This window comes from Theropithecus gelada, chromosome 13, assembly GCF_003255815.1.
Source record: "Theropithecus gelada isolate Dixy chromosome 13, Tgel_1.0, whole genome shotgun sequence".
Taxonomy (NCBI): domain Eukaryota; kingdom Metazoa; phylum Chordata; class Mammalia; order Primates; family Cercopithecidae; genus Theropithecus; species Theropithecus gelada.
The window spans coordinates 58,370,098-58,393,862 of NC_037681.1; the positions used below are offsets into that span (position 1 = coordinate 58,370,098).

At 36.0% G+C, this 23,765-nt stretch overlaps 1 protein-coding gene across 7 annotated transcripts in view; it reads left to right on the plus strand.

Annotated features, from left to right (window-relative positions):
- RMDN2 (regulator of microtubule dynamics 2) overlaps positions 1-23,765 on the plus strand; it is a 127,720-nt gene that overhangs the window by 50,793 nt on the left and 53,162 nt on the right. For all 7 annotated transcript variants that reach the window (XM_025405885.1, XM_025405882.1, XM_025405884.1 and 4 more), the window contains 6 exons: positions 620-680; positions 8,869-8,944; positions 10,222-10,299; positions 16,916-17,014; positions 23,514-23,567; positions 23,660-23,740. In XM_025405885.1, the coding sequence (XP_025261670.1) occupies positions 620-680; positions 8,869-8,944; positions 10,222-10,299; positions 16,916-17,014; positions 23,514-23,567; positions 23,660-23,740 (449 nt within the window). The remainder of the gene's footprint in view (positions 1-619; positions 681-8,868; positions 8,945-10,221; positions 10,300-16,915; positions 17,015-23,513; positions 23,568-23,659; positions 23,741-23,765) is intronic.

The following is a 23,765-nucleotide window of genomic DNA, read 5'->3' on the forward strand; positions in this document are numbered from 1 at the left end:
GAATTATTTATGTCACTGAACCTGTTCATTATTGTGAATGATTAGGCAGGAACTTCTCAGGCTTCCCGGACTCCTTCCCTTACTCCTTCAGGAAGAGTTAGTTACCCACTCTGCTGTGCCCTCTTTTTCATCGTGCTCTTACTTTTTTATTTTTACATGTAACTTATTTGTTTATATACCTGCAGCATACAGAACAGTGAGCCCTTGGAGGTCAAGGACTCTGTCTTATTTGACATTTTATTCCCAGACACAGTACGGCACGTAGTAGGTACTCAGTAAATGTTGTTTGAATGGAATACAAAAAATTTCTATTACGCTTTGTAAGCAATAATTAAATGACGTTTCTTGCACTTGGTTAAGTTGCTTAGTCTAGTGTGTGTCAGACCTTAGCATACATCAGAATCATTGGAGGCTCATTAAACCACAGATTACTGGGCCCCAATCCCACAGTGTGTGATGGAGTAGATCTCCCATGTGGCTGAAAAGTTCTCAAAGTTGCCACGTGATGCTGATGCTTCTGGTCTTGGGACCATACTTTGTGAACCATTGAGCTAATTCAATAATCCACCTCCTACCAACTCACACGAAGGTACTAAGTATAAGCACTCTTATCTTTCAGGAAGAACTTTAAGTGAAAGGGCTATTAATAGAGCACCCATGAATGGACATTGTCATCTGTGGTAAGTATATAGGTTTTATGCAGTCTTTTAAATTCTAACCTGCCTCTTTATAAATTAAATGGATTTTTCAAAATATTGTTGACCCATACGTTTAATCTGTCAGTCACATTCACTGAAAAATGTATATAATAGCACAGTAACTGTTCTTATTCTGTTTATTCACATATTGTTATTATGCATCTTTTAAATATATTTAAGGGAAACTTATTGAAAAAATTCTTGAATGAATCTACGAAGTCTACTGGCTTTGAAGATGATATGTTATAATTAAATCTAGTTCAGCATAACATTTTGTTTGAACACAAATGCTAAAATGTTAGCATGTTTCTAAATGAAATGTAGAAAAGCACGTCAACCATTTCTTATGCATTGATGTGTCGTAATATACAAATTCCACAGATCAAGGAAAAGCCATTTATGATATAAAAAGTTCAAACAAAGAGAATCTAATTAGTTAGATTGGTATAGGTAAATATTCTTAGAGCAAAAAAAAAATCATTCTTGTGTTTGGACCCTTTGTATGTTTATGTAAACATTATTTTATAAATATAAATTATAAATTATAAAACACAAGAAGGAATATATTGTTTTTAATTATTATTCTTCCTTTTACTTGTAGTTGCATTTTTACATTTATAGTTCCTTGGTTTCTTTTTCTCTCCAGCAATACAGGTGCCCCAGATAGTGGGAAGATACAAAAATAAATGTATGACACTTTCTTCAGCCCTAAGTTTCCAGAAATCCACCCTTCTTTGCGATTACTTTATTTCCCATCCCTATGATGTAGGGGCACTCTTAGGCAAAATCTCTCTTAAAATGGCTCCCTTTCCACAGGTCCACAGTTGTCCCACAGAAGACTCATTTTTTTCTCACCAAAATCTGAAGTACAAACCATTTTCTCAAAGTAGACCTGTTTTTTCACCTGCCACCAGCAGGGGGAGCTCCATTCACAGACTCTCACTTCAAATTCCTTGGGGAGGAATCCGGTAACATTTTATTTGTCCAAACTCAAAAGGACACATGCCAAAATATGAATAGATTTTTTGATGCTGCCCTCCCATAGTTTTAGATGAGATGCGAGCCTAGCCCCTGCCCTCTGTCATGAGAGGGTGGAAGTTGGAACCCACAGCACCCTAACCCTGGAGAAATCCTCACTCCCAGTCTTTTCCTCCCTCCGGTGAATTCTTTGCCTTCTCTTATGTAGCCTGGAGAAGAGTGAAGGGCTAAATCTGGCAAAACCTGGGAATAATTTCTTAGTATGTCACGGATGAGTAATAGAGAATCTTGCTTTAGGGATTGGAGTACCTAATAGATAAAGTATTGTTTTGTATTCTTGATGCCTCTGCCAAAATTCTAGAGAAAAAGGTAATTTTCCAGGTAACAATTTGGTACAGACTTTTAAGATCATTTCCCTAGAACAGAGGGTCTTGGCTATTATATTAGCCAGGTTTACCTATATAATCTAATTTACATAATAACACTAGTAGATTAACATATATGTTAAAGCACTTTCGTTCTTCTACTTTTAGTAGTAACTGTAATAAATTTGTGGTGATCAAGCCCTACTGTCTCTCATCATCTCCTTTGATAATGGAGGTATTTGGGAACTGGTTAGCCTAATTAGGATGCAGAAAGAACACTGAAGTCCTACTTTTAACTCTCAACTCCTCCTCCTCCCCTCCTCTTCCTGTCTCTTACCTCCGGCCCCTCTATTCCCTCCCCTCCTCTTCCTGTCTCTTACCTCCGGCCCCTCTGTTCCCTCCCCTCCTCTTCCTGTCTCTTACCTCCGGCCCCTCTGTTCCCTCCCCTCCTCTTCCTTCTCTTCTTTCTCCCCCTCCTCTATTGCTCTTCCTTTCCCATCCTCTGTCCTCTTCCTTCTCTCCTACATGCATCTGTACCCACGAAGAATCACATTAAAAATGTGCATTTGGTGTAAATCCTCAATTTGAGGTTATTTATCAGTGTGGGTTTCCAAATTTTTATAGAGGAACAGTGTTGAATTTTCTCTGAGGGCTTCATTAAGTACCTTGAAATGTATCTTGTGAACATAAATTATGCTGAACTCTGGTTTTCCCAGTCTGTCTTCCACTAATCTGGTTACATCTCCTTTGTTCATCTTCTTTTACTTTTTGTTGAGAACCAAATGCCTTGTTTATAATCATAGCATTTAACCCCAATATTAAATCTTATCAAAACACAGAATAGTGATCCAATTGTGTTTCACCTAATTTCTTATTCAGTATCAGTTTTGAATTTAAAAAATTAAAATCTAATCGGTTGATTAAGGTTTAAGAACTTTAAATGTCAATTTAATCGTAATTCTTATACTATATCCTACTGAATGCAAAAGTCCTCCTTAAATAGTGGATATTTGAGGTGATGAAAAAAGAAATTTAAACTTTGACTTGAGAAGCAATGGGTGAAATTTAGGTGGTCTGATTTTATAATTAATTATAATAAAATGTTGAAATATTATTCTGCTGGACTCTCTTTAATTATGTTAAAACTGAATTAAGACTGAATTTATTAGTATGTTAATAAGACGTTTTCTCATTCATTCAGCATGAATGACAAACTATGGCCTGCAGATGAATTTGACTGCCTGTTTTTGTAAATAAAGTTTTATTGGATCACAGCCACACACAGGCATTTTTGCACAGCGGCAGAGTAGTTGCAAAAGACTGGCCCCAAAGCCTAAAATGTTTACTATCTGGCCCTACTGCAAGAGTTTGCAGACCCGTGGTTTACAGCATTATATGATGGTTTATAAACCTTCAGTTTGAAACAAAAGATGTAATCTTTAAGAATTATTTTCATAAAGGGTTAATATTATTTGGGAATGATTGAAAAATACAGATCATTTTAGTGACTTAGTTTTATCTCTATCTTTTCCTAACTGAAATGGCTTTGTAACTTTAGGGCTGTATATGCTTTCTATAAGATTCAGTTGTTTTTGTTGTACTGACAAAAAATATTTAATACTTCTAGAATCAAGAGAATGAGAATAAAGTGACCAATGGATTTGCAGTTTGTTGGCCAAATAAGCCTGACCTTAATTATAAGTAATGTCTTACATATTGGTTGTGCTCTACTGTTTGCAAATTATATCCACATGTCTTAGAACATGTGATTCACAGAACAGCTTGTTTTCACTTTATAGATGGGGTAAGCAAGGTACTGTGTGTATGTGTGCGCGCACGCATGAGTGTGTGTGTTGATTAGTAATCAGAGCCACACAATAAGTGGAAAAACAGAAACTAGAACCCAGTTTTGTATTCTTATATGCCTAGTCATTTTTCTGTTAACAGTATGCTGCCTCTGCTTTTTCATAGTATAAACGGCATTGGTGCTGAATCAGAAATACTGCAGGGAAATTCATGGAGTTGTTTTAGTAGTTGTTGAAACAGTATGATAGTCAATGATTAAGGATATATTCACTATCAACGTAAAGGAAAATACAGTGTTCTTGTCAAAACGTATGTAGTTAGAATGACCTCTAGATGGAGGTAATATACCGTGTTGTGAATTAACTTTCTTCAGAATTTCCATCAGCCTGTGTATTTGAGAAATAAAACATAAAATTATGTATTTTAAATGAACAGTATTTAAAAATCATATACACACACAAACATAGGTAGAATTGATTGAAAGAAAAGGAGTAATGACCCTTTGGGAGAAAGTGACCAGGTACCTTTGAATTTATGATACATAAAAAGATAGATAATATTTTAAACTTTAAATAAGCAGATTCCAAAAAAATATGAAAAATGTAACTCTAAGGGCAGATTATTTAAAAAGGAAAATTATATATTTCATATAATTTATATGTATTTATAAATCATGGAGTTTTTTTCCCTTGACTCAGAGTAACTTGGAGAGAATATGTTGAGAGAGCAAAATAAAAGCCTAGAGATGTGCATAAGTAGTTCTGATTTGCAGAAAATAGCAGAAGATAGATTCTACCACTATAGACCAGTGAACATAGCATCTATGCCTTTCATTCCAGCACAAAGAGTTAGATGGGTTGTTTTGTGCATCTCTAGATAAGTGTGTAAGTTGAAAGAGAACCAACATAGATTTTTCTAAAAAGGTGAAATGATCTGTTATTTATTTATTTAATTAATTAATTAATTTTTTTTTTTTTTTTGCTAGTAGACTAGGGAAATCAATCCAGTATACCTGGATTGAAGTAAAGCACTGAGGCAAGTTCACTCATAACATTCTTTGGACAAGTAGAAATGTGGTCCAGCTTTGAGTCAGCTGACCCATACTGACTGAACAGTTTGAGGCTTGGTTATTCAACAGATCACTGTCAGTCTGGGGGCGATTCTAGGGCCAGATCTGTATCTTGGTCCCCAGTGTGTTCAGTAATTTTGTTGATGGGGGAAGAGATAGAAAGTATGCTTATAAAAGTTACAGAGAACACAAAATTAGGAGTAACAGGGTATATGATGGATGACAACAGTAACTCAAAAGATTTTAACATGTTGAAAAAGATACCTAACAAGTTATGATTTAATAGAAATAAAAATGAAAGGAAGGATGGAGAGAAAGGTATCAAAAATGACTAAGGATAATAGGGAAATATAGAAATTTGAATAAAGTATAGATTTTAGTTAATAGTGTATTAATATTGGTTCATTGTGACAATTTTGTATCAATATTGTATATCAATGTTGATACAGTTTTGACAAATGAACTGTAGTAATGTAAGATGTTAACAATAGGGAAAACTAGGTGTGGCATATAAAGAAATTGTACTATGAGAATTTTTTTGTAAATTCAAAGCTATTCTAAAAGTATATTTAAATAGAAAGTGGCCTAAAGTTTTAAGTCCAGATAATTTGGAAAATGATAATGCCCATGACAAAAAGAGAGAGTCTGGGGAGGTAGTTGTGTTGAATTTGGAAGGATTAGAATTGTTCCCCAAATTGGAACTCGTTGGGAGGAATGATTGAACAGAATGGCAGAGACTGTTTCAAAATAACACAGTGAATAGACAATTTGAATAGTCCTACTTCTGTTGAAGAAATGGAATAAATAATTAATAACTTTCCAAAACAGAAAGCATCAGGATCAGACGGGGTCATTGGTAAATTCTACCAAATATTTAAGGAGAAAATTATACCAATTACATAAGATAGAAGTAGAGGGTACACTTCCTAACTCATTGTTTGAGTGTAGCATTACCCTAATACCAACATCAGACACTAGAAGGAAACTGTAGTAGACCAGTATCTTTCCTGAACATAGAAGCAAAAATCTTCAATAAAATATTAGCAGTTTGAATCCAACAATATATAAAAAGAATTACATAACCAAGTGAGATTCATTCCTGGTATGCAAGGCCAATTCAACATTTGAAAATCAATTACTATAATCCATCACATTAACACACCAAAGCAGAAAAAATCACATGATTATTTTAACAGATGCAGAAAAAGCATTGGACAAAATCTAACAGTCATTCATAATGCAAAGAGAGAAACTCTCAGCAGACTAGGAATAGAATGGAATTTCCTCAACTTGATTAAAAAAAGCAACATTTACAGGAAACATACAGCTAACATTATGCTTCATGGTGAGAAACTTGCTTTCCAACCATTAAGAAACTAAGATCAGGAGCAAGGCAAGGATGGTCCCTCTCACCACTGCTTTTCAACATTATACTGAAAGTTCTAGCTAATGCTATATAACAAGAAAAGGAAATAAAAGGTATGCAGATTGGGAGGGAAGAAATAAAATTATTTCCAAATGGCATGATTGTCTTTGTAAAAAAAAATTTTTTTAAATATCTTGGAATTAAGCAATTATAACAAGGTTGCTGGATTCAAGGTTAGTGTACAAAAGTCAATCAGTTTCCTCTATACCAGCAATGAAGAAGTGGAGTTTGAAATTAAAAACATATTACTATTTACATGAGCACCAAAAATATTGAAATACATAGATGAAAATGAACAAAGTATGTACAAGATCTCTATGAGAAATGCTTAAATATTCAGCAGGCAAATGAATAAAACTATGTATATCCATTCAATGAAATATTATTCCGGGCTAAGTAGAAATGAGCTATCAAGGCCATGAAAAGACATGGAGGAAGCTTAAATACATATTACTAAGTAAAAGAAGGCAATCTGAAATGGCAATATACTATATGGTTCCAACTATATGACATTCTAGAAAAGACCAAACTATGGAGACAGTAAACGGATCAGTGGTTGCCAGGGGTTGCGGGGAGTGAGGGATGAATAAGCAGAAAACAGAGGATTTTCACAGGAAGTAAAACTTTCATGTAACACATTACAACAGTATACACATATCATTATACATTTGTCAAAATCTGTAGAATATCAAACACCAAGTACAAACCATACTGTAAACTATGGACTTTGGATGATATTGATGTGTCAGTGTAGGTTCATCAGTTTTAACAAATGTACTACTGTCAGGTGGGATGTTAATAGTGGGGGAAGTTGGCCAGGCATGGTGGCTCATGCCTGTAATCTCAGCACTTTGGGAGGCCGAGATGGGCAGATCACCTCAGATCACCTGAGGTCAGGAGTTCGAGACCAGCCTGGCCAACATGGTGAAATCCCATCTCTACTAAAAATACAAATAGTCCCAGCTACTTGGGAAGCTAAGGCATGAAAATCGCTTGAACCTGGGAGGCAGAGGTTGCAGTGAGCCAAGATCGTACCACTGCACTCCAGACTGGGTAACAGAGCGTGACTTTGTCTCTAAATAAATAAATAATAGTGGGGGAAGTTGTGGGGGCTAGGATAGGAGATACATGGGAATCCTCTGTACTTTCTGCTCAGTTTTGCTGTGAACCTAAAAGTGCTCTAAAACGTAGTTTATTAATTTTTTAAATAAAAGAACATAGGCCTGAGGCAACAATAACAGTTTTTATAAAACAGTTTGAGAGTCATTTTTTGTCAATCTGCTTTTCTTGAATTTGAAATCTCTGGAAAGATTTATTGTGGATCTAGAGAGGTACATGAAATTCAGTCTGATTTTAGAATTTGTGAGTAGTAGTGTATCCTAATCTAGTTAAGTTCTGAGGTTGTTTTTAATAGGTTGGTATGGTCTTCCTCCTTGCTTCTACTATAGCAGATTCTGCTGATTATACAGACACTGAAAACAGAGATCAAAAAGGTCATAACTGAAAAGTGACCATTTTATTGGTTGTGCATAGGTGGTATGGATTTGTGTCTGGGAATGGTCTTACTGTTCCAAATTAAAATTGTTCACTTTTTTTGTACTTGGAAGTTATGTGTATTCACAGAAATGACTGAGATAAATAACATCTGAAGTTATATTTTTCATCTTAGTTATTATTATAATGCAAGTAAAAATTAACACCTACTCTTGAAATATTTAAGTAAATGGATATTTTACCTTAGACAAAAACACTCTGAAATACTTCAAAGATTTTTGTACAGATAGAAACACTCCGAATGTGAAAAGCAACATATCCTCAATTTTTCCAGTAAATAAGCAAATTGCGGAACAAATATTGCACGCAACTTAAAGTCAAATAATTATTTGTGTAAATTTTGTATTCCCAGTGAAAACAAATAAATGACCGATGGGATGCACTATTCTAGTAATGCAGTGTGTTTCCAGGAAGGGTTGAAGGAGAAGGGGAAATCTTTTGAAAAAGCATATTTTAAAATTACCTTTGATTTTGGTTTAATCATGGTATTTATTTGCATATTCATATTAAAGGAGCTCATGAAATTTTAAGTTTTTTAAAAGAGGGAATGAATTTTTTAAGTTGACTTGAACTGTTTTTAATGTTATAAATCTGTTGACTATATTTTTTCTAATTTAATACTTAAAATGATTAGACTTTTTCTGAGAATTTCTTCATGACTTTAATATTGATGATGATGATAGTGGCAGGTAGCTTTTATTGAAACTCCCTATGTCCTGGGCACTGTTCTAATCACATTACCTGTTTTAGCTTATTTTACCTTCACAATATACATATAACTATTGTTAGTATCCCCAGTTATAGGTGAGAAAACTAGCCTCATGTTAATGTCAAGTATTTATTATTGTTAGGGCCCTTATATGAATACTCTTGTTAAATATGAATGAATGTTTTAGAGTTTCTTTTAATGTTATGTTTTGGTAGCATTTTATTGAAAATTTACACAATGGCCACTGTTTTTATCCTTTTCAGGTATGCAGTTTTGTGTGGCTATGTATCTGAGTTTGAGGGTTTACAAAACAAAATCAACTATGGACACCTCTTCAAGGTATTTCTTTTTTTTTCATATTTCTTTTCAGATCCAGACTTATGGAAGGGTATTTATTAATAATAAAAATGTTTTAATGTAGCCATATGTTCCATCAACAGACATAAACCAGATTATTCAACAGATTAAGCTCTGGGAATTTGCTTTTTTGTTTAAACATCAGAAAATGAAATATGATACTCTTTAAATAGTGCTATGACAAAAAGAATTATTTGGGTGATTAAAGATTATTATTAGTTCAGATTCTGAAAGAAGTCACAGAGTAGATGAGTATTACCTTTTCAAAGATTAAGAATTAGCCAGCGGGTGCAGTGGCTCACACCTGTAATCGCAGCACTTTGGGAGGCTGAGGCGGGTGGATCACTTGAGGCCAGGAGTTCGAGACCAGCCTGGCCAACATGGTGAAACCCCATCTCTACTAAAAATACAAAAATTAGCCAGGTGTGGTGGTGGGCACCTGTATTCCCAACTACTTGGGAGGCTGAGGCAGGAGAATGGCTTGAACCAAGGAGGCGGAGGTTGTAGTGAGCCGTGATCATGCCACTGCATTCCAGCCTGGGCAACAGAATGAGACTCTGTCTCAAAAAAAAAAAAAAAAAAAAAGCCTTTTGGTCATAAGCTCAATAACAGCATGAGTGTGACCAGCACTAAGTAGTTAACAATCTCTGCATATTGATTTGGTGGAGGAAAAGTAGGATCCAATCTAGGATTTAAATTTGCCATGATAGACAAATAAAGTAAGTAATCCACACACACACATAATGTATTATTTGCCTCCATAGCTCAATACATAACCCTCAATGTCAATAATTACAGAGAGGAGTAAACATTTCTTCCCTATTTTCTAGCTCCCTATAACCATTTGATAATGCCAAAGGAATAGATTTCTCTCCCATCTAACTCTTCTGTTTTTTTCTGCCATTATCCCCTATTCCATGTCATTTGATATTTGTAAGCTCACCTCAGAATCAGTAACTATTCACTAGTTAAGTCATAGGTAGGCAAACATATGACTTTGGTGTTTTCTAATTTTATAACAGTATTTTGGCTTTAAATTACACATAGCTTTATTAAATCCTAGTCACAGTTCCGGTTCTGGTTGAAAGCAATCATTTTGGTAATTTAATTATTCATAAGATTTCATTGTATTAATGATAGAGATGGCAAGGACTGAGACAACCTTTTAAAACCACTTTTGAGTTACTAGGCTGTGGTGTAGTTCCATTCAACAATATCTGAAACTTGGGAGATGATTTTCCTTTGGATGCTTCTTTCAGGAACATCTAGATATAGCAATCAAACTTTTACCAGAGGAACCCTTTCTATATTACCTCAAAGGAAGATACTGTTATACTGTAAGTTGAATGCCTTTATTTATAAACTTTATTTGAATGTAGTATGATTATAGGATAAATTTTCAAAGACTTATTGTTTTATTTTTACCCAGTGCCTACTTGAGGGAGAATTATAATAGCAATATAAATTTTATTTTAATGTATAATACATATGTTAAAATTGTATGTTAATTTATAATTTATACATTATAATTTTAAAATCTATAATCTAGGTATTTTATAATTTATAAACTTGTAATTTATATATATTTGTATGTTATATGCCATGTTTTATATATATGTGATCTTTTTCTTTCCTGCGCTTTCATTTCTTTTTGCAGTAGTCACATTCCCTCCCTTTGTAGATATCTCAGTTTGGGATCAACCATCCACACACATGCCCTGTGTCTAGGTCACTACTCACGGTTCTGTAGGAGGACTTTTTTTCATCCAGTAGTGTATACTGAGCACAAATTATGTGCTAACTAACTGGCCAGAGATGAATAAAACAGTCCTTGCTTTTAAGGAACTTAATTTGGAAGGGTTACACGACATATATAGCTCAAATAAAAGCAGTTGGTCCATGTCTTAAATGACACTATTAGTTTATAGAAAATTACAGAATGTGAAAATGTATCTTAAGAATATGTGAAAAAAATTATTGTGAAAGGACAATGCCATTTTTGAATGATAAAATTAGGGTAGGCAAAGAGATAACTCCTTCATTGCAGCTGAAAGAGAATTAGAGGTGAAGAAAGAAGTTTGCTTTTATTGAACGCCTGCTCTATGCCAAATATGCATTCTGTCCTTTATATTTCTTGTTGCATTTCATCCTTAAAACACTGCTATGAAGCAGTTGTTATTATACCAGTTTTAAAGGTTAAAAATCTGAGTCTTCATGATGTTAAGAACCTTCCCAAAGTCCATTTAACTGGTCAATGAAAGAGGCAGCATTGAAATTCAAATTTAATTCCAAAATTTATGCTCTTTATATTGTGTTACATACAAAGAAAACTTACATTTTGTTAAGGAAAAAGGAGTAAAGGTATATCATCTGTTTTTCTCATTTTTTCCTAGTTGTAAGACGGCAAAGTCAAATAATAGAATGACACTCAAATTTTTATAATCTACTCAATGCTGTAAAATACACAATGATGCCTTCATGCTGTGAAATATTGTACTGTTGAGTACACTACTAATTTGCGAAGATTGTATTACCTCCCAACAACTCACATGTTTTACTTACTGTTTATTTTCTGTTGATCCAAAGTTATCTGAAAGAGTTATTTCTTCAAGGAAAGAGTCCACATTTTACACTTTTTGATAATTTTCTTTCAGCATCTAGTTCAGTTTTTTGGCACTTAAAATAAGCTGCTTCTACAAGAATTTGTTGTTTAAATGATTGATTCACTAAAACTAGAGAAAAAGTACAAAAATCAAAGAATATGAAAAGCAGTAGTAATAATGGCTAACATGTACATGGCTCTTGTAAGCATTTTATGTGACTGTAAACATTTTATATATTGTAGCTCACTCACTTTTTCAAAAACCCTATAAGGTTGATAAGGTCAATAATTTGCCCAGAGTCACTCAGCTAATAAGCAGTAGATAATAAGTAGAACAGGATTCAAACACAGGCAGTTTGTTTCTCTTTTTCTTTTCTTTTTTTCTTTTTTTTTCTTTTTTGAGACCACGTCTTGCTCTGTCACCCAGGCTGGAGTGCAGTGGCATGATCTCGGCTCACTGCAGCCTCCACCTACTGGATTCAAGTGATTCTCTTGCCTCAGCCTCCCGAGTAGCTGGGATTACAGGTGTGTGCCACCATGCCCGGGTAGTCCTTTTTTGTATTTTTAGTAGAGATGCAGTTTCGCCATGTTGGCCAGGCTGGTCTCACACTCCTGGCCTCAAATGATCCACCCGCCTTGGCCTCCCAAAGTGCTAAGATTACAGGCATGAACCACTGCACCTGGCCCAGGCAGTTTGCTTCTAAAGTCTTTGCTCTTGACTAGTAAGCTCTACTGCCTACAAATTATAAGTATAGGTAATGAATATGAATTGTGGGAGAGGAAGTTGGAACTCTTTCCATCAGGGGGAATCAGCTTCCGCCAAGGTAATAAAGCAAGTATGAGCAAATGTGTAAAGAATGTTTCCAGCATATGCAGAATAGAGAACTCAAAATTTTCTGGCCACACAATATCTTAAAGTGTGTGTTAGCTTGAAGTGTGTATGTCTATTTCTAATCAGGTCAGTGAAAGAATCTACAGAAAAAAATAAAATAAAATAAAATAAAAATAAAATAAGAACCTACAGAAAAATAAATAAATAAAATAAAATAAAATAAAACAGCCAAAGGCCAGAAACAAAGCAAGAATACCAGTTCCAAGGACTGGTAAACCAACTTGAAACCACCTGATAGTCAGGGGCGTTTACCAAGATTGGTAACCTAAAGCTTAGTCTGCAGACCTTTGTTGGGTTTGGGGGACTACAGACCTGAGCAGAGCAGAGAGTAGCTTAAGGACTGCCACAAATATACAGGACTCAAAAAAGTACAATGGCCGGGGGGCGGAAAAGATGAACTTAAATGAAATTTATTCAGCAGAAGCTTATAGCAGTGAAAATTCATTTTCAGCTGTAACAATTGGGAAGATAGAGCTGAAAAGAGGAAATGCTCCTAAGATTTAAAAGCCATTTACCCAACCTCACAAGTTTCTGGAACTTCAATGTGCATTACCTGTCTAGGCTTAAAAGCCCAAGAAATTTTTATTCAAAATGGACTCTGATCTTCATGCCATACAGAAATGGCAAAAGCACATGCCAATCCTCTGTAGAAGAAGGTACCTTTAGATAGACTTTGTAAAACTTTCACAGAAAGTATCCCAACAATGATGAGTTCACAGTCAAAAATTATAGACTATACAAGGAAACAAACGAACAACAATGACAGCAGAAAACAAAACAAAACAAAAAACCAGCAGTGGACCTAAAAGGACTTCAGATTTTGGAAATATGGGATACAGAATATTAAATATCTACATATAATGTGTTTTTTAAAATAAGAGGAATTGGCAGGGGATAGATGAACAGCATAAACAAAATTCAGTCCTGCTTTCTGAAAATAAACTGTTTGTTATGGCCATGTAACAGGACAAGCTAGAACTTTCAAAAGGACTTGACAGCTTTTCTCTTACTCCAGGATGTCAGGCAGTCTTTATAACATTACCTATGCTAATTACAGCATTTTGTCTAACACCTATTATGGCCATAAAATTAAATCGAAAAGATGAAAACTAGAAGTATTTCCACATATGTTTGACTGTTTTCCAGATCACATTTCAATTACTTCACAAAAGAAAGTCTGTGAGTGGTAAGCAAGCATATGAAAAGATATTGGTCATCAGTAGTCATTAGAAACATGCAAATTAAAACCACAGAGAAAGACTGCTTGCTATATATTCACTTTTTAAAGGGGCTGACATTTAAAAGATGGCAATGGCAAGTACCAGCAAGGATATAAAGCAATTGAAACTCACATGTTTCAATGGGAATATGTGAATAATGAATATATGATCAATTCCTAAGTATTCCCCAAGAGAAATAAAAATATATGCTCACACAAAGACTAGCATATGAATTTTCATAGCAACTTTAGCAGCATAACAACATGCATGACTCTTCAAAGTGTTATGCCAAGAAAGCTCACAAAAGACTACCTAATTGCATTGATATGAAACTCTAGAAAGGCAAATTATAGTCAGATCAGTATTTGTCTAGGGCTAGGAGCAGGTTAAGGAGATTGACAACAAAGGGATATGAGAGAACTTTTTAGGATGATGAAAATGTAGTATATATTGATTGTTGTGGCAGTTACAGGATTGTATGTATTTATGAAAACTCATTGAACTGTACACTTCTAATGGAGGAGATTTTATGTAGATTATACTTCAATAAAGCCAATTTAAAAAATACATAATGACCAATAAACATAGATAGTAAACATGTAGAAAACTTATATATCAAATAGTAAGCAAATAAATAATCAAACTAAAACATATATGTGTGTGTATATATATATATGGTTTCAGGCTTCTGTTGGGGGTCCTGGAATATACTCCATGAAGAAGAGGGGATGACTACTACTACTACAGACACACACACACACACACACACACACACACACACACACACACACATAAATTTTAAGGCAAAAGTATATCTAGAGATAAAGAGCGTAACTATATAGAAAGTTTAATTCACAAGGAAAGTATTTATAAACTAGTGTGCTTCTAATGACAGCCTCAGAACTATAAAATAAAAATTGACCAAATTATAAGGATAAATGTACAGATCAACCATATGCTGGTAGTTTCACCCACCCCTTTTGGTAATTAATGGAACAAGAAAACAAAAAAGTATTAGTTTGTAAAACATGGAGCCTCACATTTAACAAGCCTGATCTAATAATTATGAAGCCATGTGGCTAACCATTGGAGAATGGACATCTTTTCAAGCATATGCAGAATGTGTACTAAAATGGACCATATATGAGGCCGGGAAACAAATCTTAATATATTTCAAAGAATTGATGTCATGCAGTTTTTCTGACCATAATGCAATTAAACTAAAAATTTAAAAAACAAAATTATAGAAAATGATAATAAAAACCCCAAGTAGATGCCATTTGATTCCTACTCATTTTATAAAAATTTTAAAATCTCAGTATGAGGTGTTGCAAGGATATGGAGCAACAGGAATTTTTACATTGCTGTGGAAACATAAATCAGCATGACTACCTTGGGAACCATTGAGTAGTGTCTTTTAAATTTGAATATTTGCCTGCCATGTGATCATGCCTACCCACAGAGCCTCACAAATGTGCTCTAGAAGGCATGTGCAAGAATGGCTATGGGAGCCTTGGTCCTAAGAGCAAAAAAATTAAAAAGACCCAAATGTCCATTGACAAAAGAGTGGATAAAAACATTGCTGATGTCTGTTGAAATGATGAAATATTTCAGTTATTTAAATGACTGAACTTCAGTCATACTCATTATCCTGGATGAAATCTTAGAACCATACCATTAAGTGAAAAAGCAAGTCATACTGGAAATAAGCAGTATATTATTTTTTACAAAGTTCAAAGCAAAGCAAAAATAAGCATACCAATATGAAAAATTATGTCAAAAAATAAGGAAATGATTTTTTAATTAAAGAATAATGAACTGGGTGAGGTGGCTTATGCCTGTAATCCTAGCAGTTTGAGAGGCTGAGGCAAGAGGATCTCTTGAGCCCAGGAGTTCAAGACCAGCCTGGATAATATAGGAAGACCCTGTCTCTACAAACAATTTAAAAAAAATTAATTGAGCATGTGATGCACACCTATATTCCCAACTACTCAGGAGGCTGAGGTAGGAGGATTGTTGAGCCCAGGAGGTTGAGGCTGCAGTAAGCCATTATCATACCACTGCACTCCAACCTGAGCAATGAGGTGAGACATTGTCAAAAAAATTTAAAAAACAGGCCGGGCGCGGTGGCTCAGCCTGTAATCCCAGCACTTTGGGAGGCCGAGACGGGCGGATCACGAGGTCAGGAGATCGAGACCATCCTGGCGAACACGGTGAAACCCCGTCTCTACTAAAAATACAAAAACTAGCCGGGCGAGGTGGCGGCGCCTGTAGTCCCAGCTACTCGGGAGGCTGAGGCAGGAGAATGGCGGGAACCCGGGAGGCGGAGCTTGCAGTGAGCTGAGATCCGGCCACTGCACTCCAGCCCGGGCGACAGAGCGAGACTCCGTCTCAAAAAAAAAAAAAAAAAAAAAAAAAAAAAAAAAAAAAAAATTTAAAAAACAGAGGATATTGGCTACCGAGGTATCTAGATGATGGGACTGAGAAGGAAGATACTTTATGGGTTTGTACAGAGCATCAACAGGCTCAATACCCTCTTAAGTTTCATTTTTGAGCCAGCTTAATCTTTTAGAATGAACATCTAATATTTTTATTTGGGGAAAAAGGAAAACTTTTTAGAAGAAAGCAAAAAATCAATGGTAATATGAAATTTCGTTTTGGTGGTTATTGATTCTTTAAAAAATCTTCAGGATTGTAAAATATGTATGGTGGGTCCCCATTCCCCACTCCTTCTGGCTTGAGAATCCCTATTCTATTTATATTTCTGAGATGCTACTTCTGGGTCAGGAGGCCAGTTGGCAGCATGGAGTAGGCAGGAGGAGAGCAAAGGCAGTCTTGTAGCCCCTATGTGCTGTACGAAGAAATACACCATAGTTGCCTCAGAATCCAGAATCAGATGAACAAACAGGATCGGCATTATTTCCCACCCCATCCCTTTTTCCTCTGATTTGACATAAATCTTCTTATCAAAAGTATTTCAAGTTGGTTTTGAAACCAGTGCTTTTGGACCCCATGGTTCCTTAGAATTGTGAAAAAGGAAGGTAAAATATTAACATTAATGCCATGAGGGTGGTATCTCTAATATATATTATTTATGGATATATATTTATATTTGTATATGTTATATCTATGTACACACACACGTATATACATATAACACACACACATCTAACTGGGGAGAGATAATCCATTCAAAAGGTGAACAACTTTCTAAGAGTGATATTGTTGTGTATTTGCAGGTCTCAAAACTGAGCTGGATTGAGAAAAAAATGGCTGCTACTCTGTTTGGAAAGATACCATCTTCAACTGTGCAAGAAGCTTTACACAATTTCCTTAAGGTACATTTTGTCTATTCATTATTTTAGTGTCAGACTGATTACCCTCTGCACCAATCCCTGCTACCATTGTCAAGGAAATCTTTTCTCCATGTAGAGCCTCAGTTTGAATCCTAGTTTTGGCATGTTCTGTTTTAAGCCCCTCATAATGCAAGTTATTAATATGTTTTAAGTCTAAACTCCTTAGAACAGCTAGTTATGCCCTAGGTTCTAGGAATTACAAACTACTTTTTAAAAATAACTCAGCAGCTTAAGTGAAGGTTTAGGTATGACAGCCCTTACTACTAAGTCCAAGAACAGCTCTCTGAGTCATGTGAGCATGTGCAGAAACAGTCACGCCCTGATGGTTAGGCTTAGTCCCAGTACTCCTGATTAGCCTAACACAGAACCAGTTTAATCTTAAAGAAATAAAAGTGCCAAAAGGAGGAGTTATTTTAAAAGCTACCTCCTGAAGTTGCAGACATTTCTCTGGAAGATTCTTGGGATATCAGACCAAATCGGTATTCTCAATCCTGTCTTAAAATGTGTAATCGCTGTACTGTACAACTCTAAGCAGTAATATATGTGTGTGTGAGCACACATATAAATGTATAATATAGCCACCCATATAATCAACTTCCTGTTGGGGTAGTAATCCCTTTACCTTTCTCTGGAACCAACTTCAAAATTTTATAGTTACCAAATGTGTTTTCCTTCCCAACCTACCTATTTCAAGTTTGTAAAAATGCAGACAAGGCTGCATGCGGTGACTCACTTCTGTAATCCCAACACTTTGGGAGGCTGAGGTAGGAAGATTGCTTGAGGTCAGGAGTTTGAGATCAGCCTGGGCAACATAGCAACACCCCATCTCTACAAAAAGTAAAAAAATTTGCTGGGCATGGTGGCATAACTACAGTCCCAGCTACTCAGGAGGCTGAGGCAGGAGGATCACTTGAGCCCAGTAGTTCAAGGCTGCAGTGAGCCATGATCGCACCACTGCACTCCAGCCTGAGCAAAAGAGCATGACCTTATCTCAATAATAATAATAATAATAATAATAATAAAAGTCTTGTGCATGCTAATATTTGTGCTGTACCTCAGGGATCAATTTTGTAGAACGGAGAGGGAATTTGTAGATCATGTAGTCTAAGATGGTGAGTAGGTTTCTTCTCACTTTCTCTCTGTCACCCCCAATGGCCAGTGGCTGCCTCAAGTGAAAAAGTAAGTGTCCTGAAATCAAGCACAAGCCCAGCAGAAAAGAGTTCAAAAAATAAAAAAGAAAAGGGCTGTACATTTCTTGTTTTTTATGTAATTGATCCTTTTTTTTTGTTTTATAAAAAGGGAGTCAAGACCTCAGGAACTTAATTTGTTCCATTTCACACAATGGCAATCAAAGATTTGGTTTAAATATGAGTGAAGGCTAAGACTGTATCACTCCCATGTCTTCACCTTTTTCCTACCACTGAAAATTAGTTCCCTCATTTTAAATTGTATAAGAATGTAGATTATGATCTATTTAAGATAAAATATTTATATAAAAGATGCCACATTAACTAGCAAAAATATTATTTGTACTCAAAACTCATTTCCTCATAATATCAAAGTTGTAATTGAGGAGCAGGTTTTCAGAACACTGTAGAAAAGTTCTTGAGATGCTAATGTGCCTGAAATAATACACAGATAAAATCAAAAGTGGGTAAGTAGCACAATAATGTTGAGGTAAAGAATGCAAATTTTGGAAACAGACTACCTGGTTAAATCTCAGCTCTACCACTTACCAGCTGATTAACATTGGGCAAATTGCTTAATATCTCTCTCAGTTTAATCAATAACATGGAGATAATAGTACTTACCTCACAGTGGTGTTGTAAGGATTATCTACATTCCTACAAGTAAATTGCTTAGAGTGTGCCTAGCACCCAGTAGTCCTCAGCAAAAACTCGCAGAATTTTAATTTCATTAAAATTTAAACACTTCAGCAAACCATCCTGGGGAGCCCCGCATTAGGTCATTACTTAGACTTTAGTCTCAAAATGCATTCCATGTTGTTTGTCAAAGGAAAGAGAGGAGGCATCAGGAATGCTTCTTGCCATATTTACTAGAACAGCTGAGGGGACTGAGGGGTCTGGAGTGCTGAGGCTAAGGCTGTGGTGGAACTAAGAAATCTGGGAGGTGGAGGAGAGGAAAGGGAAACAGCACAGACCCTGGCTCCCACATCCAGGAGAGTCTGCAACCCCCTAGGTCCTACAACACAGCAGGCCGTGTTGTTGGGACCCAGACTGTAAGACTCCTGCCCTGAATTCACCCCTCCAAAGAGCATTCACAGGGGCCAGGAATGTGTCTCTAGAACCATCCAGCTGGGTCCTGTAGAGGTTGAGAACACTGAGTTTAGAGTTGGATGAGTGAAGTTGAGACCTGAGCCTTTCCTATCTGAATGACCTGGACACATTTCCTTAGTTCTCCCACTCTCAAATTCTTCATCCGTGAAATGGCCATAATAATACCTACTTTGTATAGTTTTTGTGATGGTTACAAAAATAATGTATTTTATATTCTTGGCCCAGGGTCTAACATGTTAAATGTTCTTTCTAAAAATCAATGTTAGCTACTATTGTTTTGCTATTATAGCAGGGGAAGATTGGCCCTCCACAGCCTCAAAGCATCTAGGAAGGTGGGTTAGACACCTATAGGAATGAATCATCTGTGAATCCCCTGGGGAAATTCTTTCAAACTATAGCATGCTTCCCACCTCATCCAAAATGCTGCCATGATTCCCTAGGGCAGTGGTTCTCAACCTTGGCTGTGCATTGCAGTCATCTGGGGCACCTTACAAAATGGCAGCCCAGGCCATGACCCAGACTCATTGTTTCAGAACCTCTGGGTATCTTGAAGTATAGTTTATAAGCAATAAATTGTACCCATTTTAGGTGTACAGTTCAGTGAAGTTTGACAAACTTATATACCTATGTAACCACCACTGTAACCACCACCATTTCAAGATAGCGTTTTCATTATCCTAGAGAGTTATCTTTGTCCCTTTGCTGTCAATTTCCCCCATCTCCTGCCCCAGGCAACCACTGATCTGCTTCCTATCACTGTAAATTAGTTTTGCCCATTCTAAAATTTAATATAAATGGAATCACACAACATGTACTTTTGTGTATATCTGGTTTGTTTTACTCAGCATACTGTTTTGAGATTCATTCATTTTATTGAGTGTATCAGCAGCTCCTTTTCATTGCTGAGTAATATTCCATTATATGGTTATACCATAATTTGTTTATGTGTTAACTTACTGATAGACATTTGAGTTGTTTCTAGTTTGATGCTATTTTCAATAAAGCTTCTGTGAACATTCAAATGCAAGTTTGGTGTGAACATATTTTATTGCTCTTGGGTGAGCACCTAGGGGTGGAATTGTTGGGTCATATGGTATGTGCTTTTAAATCTTGATCAGTGTTTTTAAAGATCATAAAGCTATTGATTCCAATGGCAGCTGATGGCATGGCTGGAAACCACTGGATCAGAGGATGGGTGTGTGTGGTAAACGACAGGTGTGGCAATGTTGGGAGACAGGCTACCCTGATTGCACTTACTGTTTGCAATCATATGATCCCTGAGTCTGTACTAGTGGCTTCCCCAGCTGCAGAACTCTCAGCTGTGTCCTGATATGGTATAAGGCTGCTGCTTGAGCTTATAAGATGTTTTAAAGAAGAGCTAATTTATTCAACAGTGTTTATTAAGCACATAACTAGTGCCAAACATGGCATCAAATACTGGGAACACAGAAATGACCAACATAGTTCCTGTCTTCAAGGAACTTGGATCGCCAAGACAAATTAAATATGTGTAATATTCTTTGCCAGGTGTTATGATAAAGAATGTTCTAAGGGCCTCTTTAGAAACTGCCTCATCATTGGAACATTACATTGAAACATTAGCATTTGAGTAATGCTACGCTCCTTGTAATTCATCCAAGGCCTTTTATGAAAGGTCAGAATCTGTTTTACCTTAGAAATTCAGTGTTGTTAGTTGCCTGTCTGTGTTCTGTTGGGCTTCAGTTTTTTAAACCATGAGAACAAAAAGAGGTGTTCTTATTTATAATCACTTTAGTTTACTAAACATAGGTGTTAAGGTATATATGCAGAATTAGAATGCCAGTACTAAAGAAATAAGCTCTTTACATGCATACATTGGGGCAAGTTGTCCCCAATATGGGATTCGGACAGAGCTGAGGCAACTACCGGGCATAGAAGAAGGTATAATTGAATAAAGTTCAGTCTTAAGTCCCTCTTATTAGAATGGCTCAAGAAATTCTCTTACCAAACTAGAAGCCTTGAAATGGAGATGATTAGACAAGAGAGAAGCAGAAGAACCAGAATCCATGGATGGCACTATAGGATGGTCAAGGCTCTGGCTTGATTGAAATTGACAACTTCCTTTAATCTGTTGGTAGCTTTGCTGTCTCTCCAGCAGGTTTCATTCCATGCCCAGACACTGTGAAGCTACCTGATTTTAAAGTTTTATACCGAGTCTGGCTCCCTACCCTAGGAGATTTTTGTCCTCCTCCTTCTAGAACCTTCTCTTTTGGATTCTGTACAGAATAAAATGTCTTTTAAAAGGGATGTGCCCTCATAAGGTGTTGGACCACTCCTCAGCACCCTGATTTGGATTTATCTTCATTAGTATCTCTTTAAAATATATATATATTATTTTGATTCAGCTATTCAACTTCTGGGAATCTCCCTTATAGGCATATACACACATATACACAAACATATGAGAAAAAGTATGTTCATTGATTATTAGTAGCGATAATGAAAATGGAGAATAAATAAAGATGTCCAATGAGAAATGCTTCCTTTCATTATGATTCATGCAGAATATGAAATACAGCTCTTAAAAATGATGAAGTATATCTATGCTAACATGAAAATGTGTTTGTAATATGGGGGAAAAGTCTGGGGCCAATATGTAGATTTTCTATCAATGTGCACATTTATTCAGTTTTATGTATTTATTTGTATTTTTCTAGCTTTACTGAGGTATAATTGACAAGAATTATATATATGTAAATTATATATATATGTAAAATGGTTCCATTTTGTTTCATTTTCAAAAGCCAAATATCTGTTTTTTTATTTGCCTATACTTGGCAAAGAGTCTGGTAGGATACATGTCAAACTGCTGATAGTGGTTACCCCTGGGGCATGAGATTGAAGTTGAGAATAAAACTAGGAAGGAGAAATTTTCACTTTTTAATTTTGGAAATGTCTGGATTGTTCGTATCTTGTGAAACAAGGATATTTTTGTAAATATTTAAAAGCATCCTCTTCTCTTGTGTTCTACCCCGCTCTAGGGTGGAGACTCCAGGTTGTAAGCTTGCTTGCCTGGGCCTTCAAAACAGCGAAAGCTGACTCTGAAGCAAGACTGACTTAGGTTCTAAGAAGAGCTGTCTAGTAATAATCCCATACCTGAAAGAATTCTTGTTTCCCAGAGATAAAGTAAAGGAACTGGTACATAACAAGACTGACCTAGGTTCTAAGAAGGGCTGTCTGATAACAATACCATACCTGAAATAATTCTTATTTCCCAGAGATAAAGGAACTGGTACATAAAAGATTAGTAGATAATAGAAAATACCTTTATAATACCCACTCATGTCTACTACCTGGATTGGTTATTTCAAGGATCTGTCTTTCCTTTAAAAGTCCATGATTTGATGGACTTCAGATATTATTTAACTCCTGTGGAATATGTTGAAATCATAAGAAATCAAATATTAATCTAGTGGGAGATGCTTGCCATGGGGTACCAGCCATGCTCTACTCTCATTTTCTAAATAGATAGTGAGGCCAGGAGTGGTGGCTCATGCCTGTAATCCCAGCACTTTGGGAGGTCAAGGGGGATGGATCACCTGAGGTCAGGAGTTTGAGACAAGCCTGGCCAACATGGTGAAACCCCATCTCTATTAAAAATACAAAAATTAGCCAGGCATGATGGCAGGTGCCTATAATCCCAGCTACTCGGGAGGCTGAGGCAGGAGAATCACCTGAACCTAGGAGATGGAGGTTGCAGTGAGCTGAGATTGCACCACTGCACTCCAGCCTGGGCAACAGAGCAAGATCCAATGGATGGATGGATTGGATGGATGGATGGATGGATGGATGGATGGATCTTGTCCTAGAAATATTACCAGTTGTTTGTTCTTGAAAAGAATAGAGAAAGAAGACTGAGGAAAATTATTATGTAAAGAAACCTCAAAACCATAAAGTATCTCATTGCTTTGTAAGCTTTATGACCATGGTAATCAATTTTATTTTAATGGCTAAATGCAAAGGCTATGTTTCCACTCAAAAGATACTTAAACTGATCAAGTGATTCAAATGTGAAACAACCAACCTAAATTCTTACGGCAGTTTGGTTCATAATATTTGATTTATTTAAATATATTCTCTTCATTTGTGGTTATTGTTATTTTAATATTGCCCTCTTATTCTCTCCTGTTTTTCTCTCAAATCAGGCTGAAGAACTATGCCCTGGTTATTCTAATCCCAATTACATGTACTTAGCAAAGGTAATGAAGACCACTGTTCTGCTTTAAGATCAGTTTGAACCCGTCACATAAAAACATGATTATGTTTAATATTGGTTATTTCTCATTTCCAGTGTTATGCTGATCTTGAGGAAAACCAGAATGCTTTGAAGTTCTGTAATTTGGCATTATTGCTTCCTACTGTTACCAAAGAGGTAAGTCCAGAAAGTGACAGTGCTG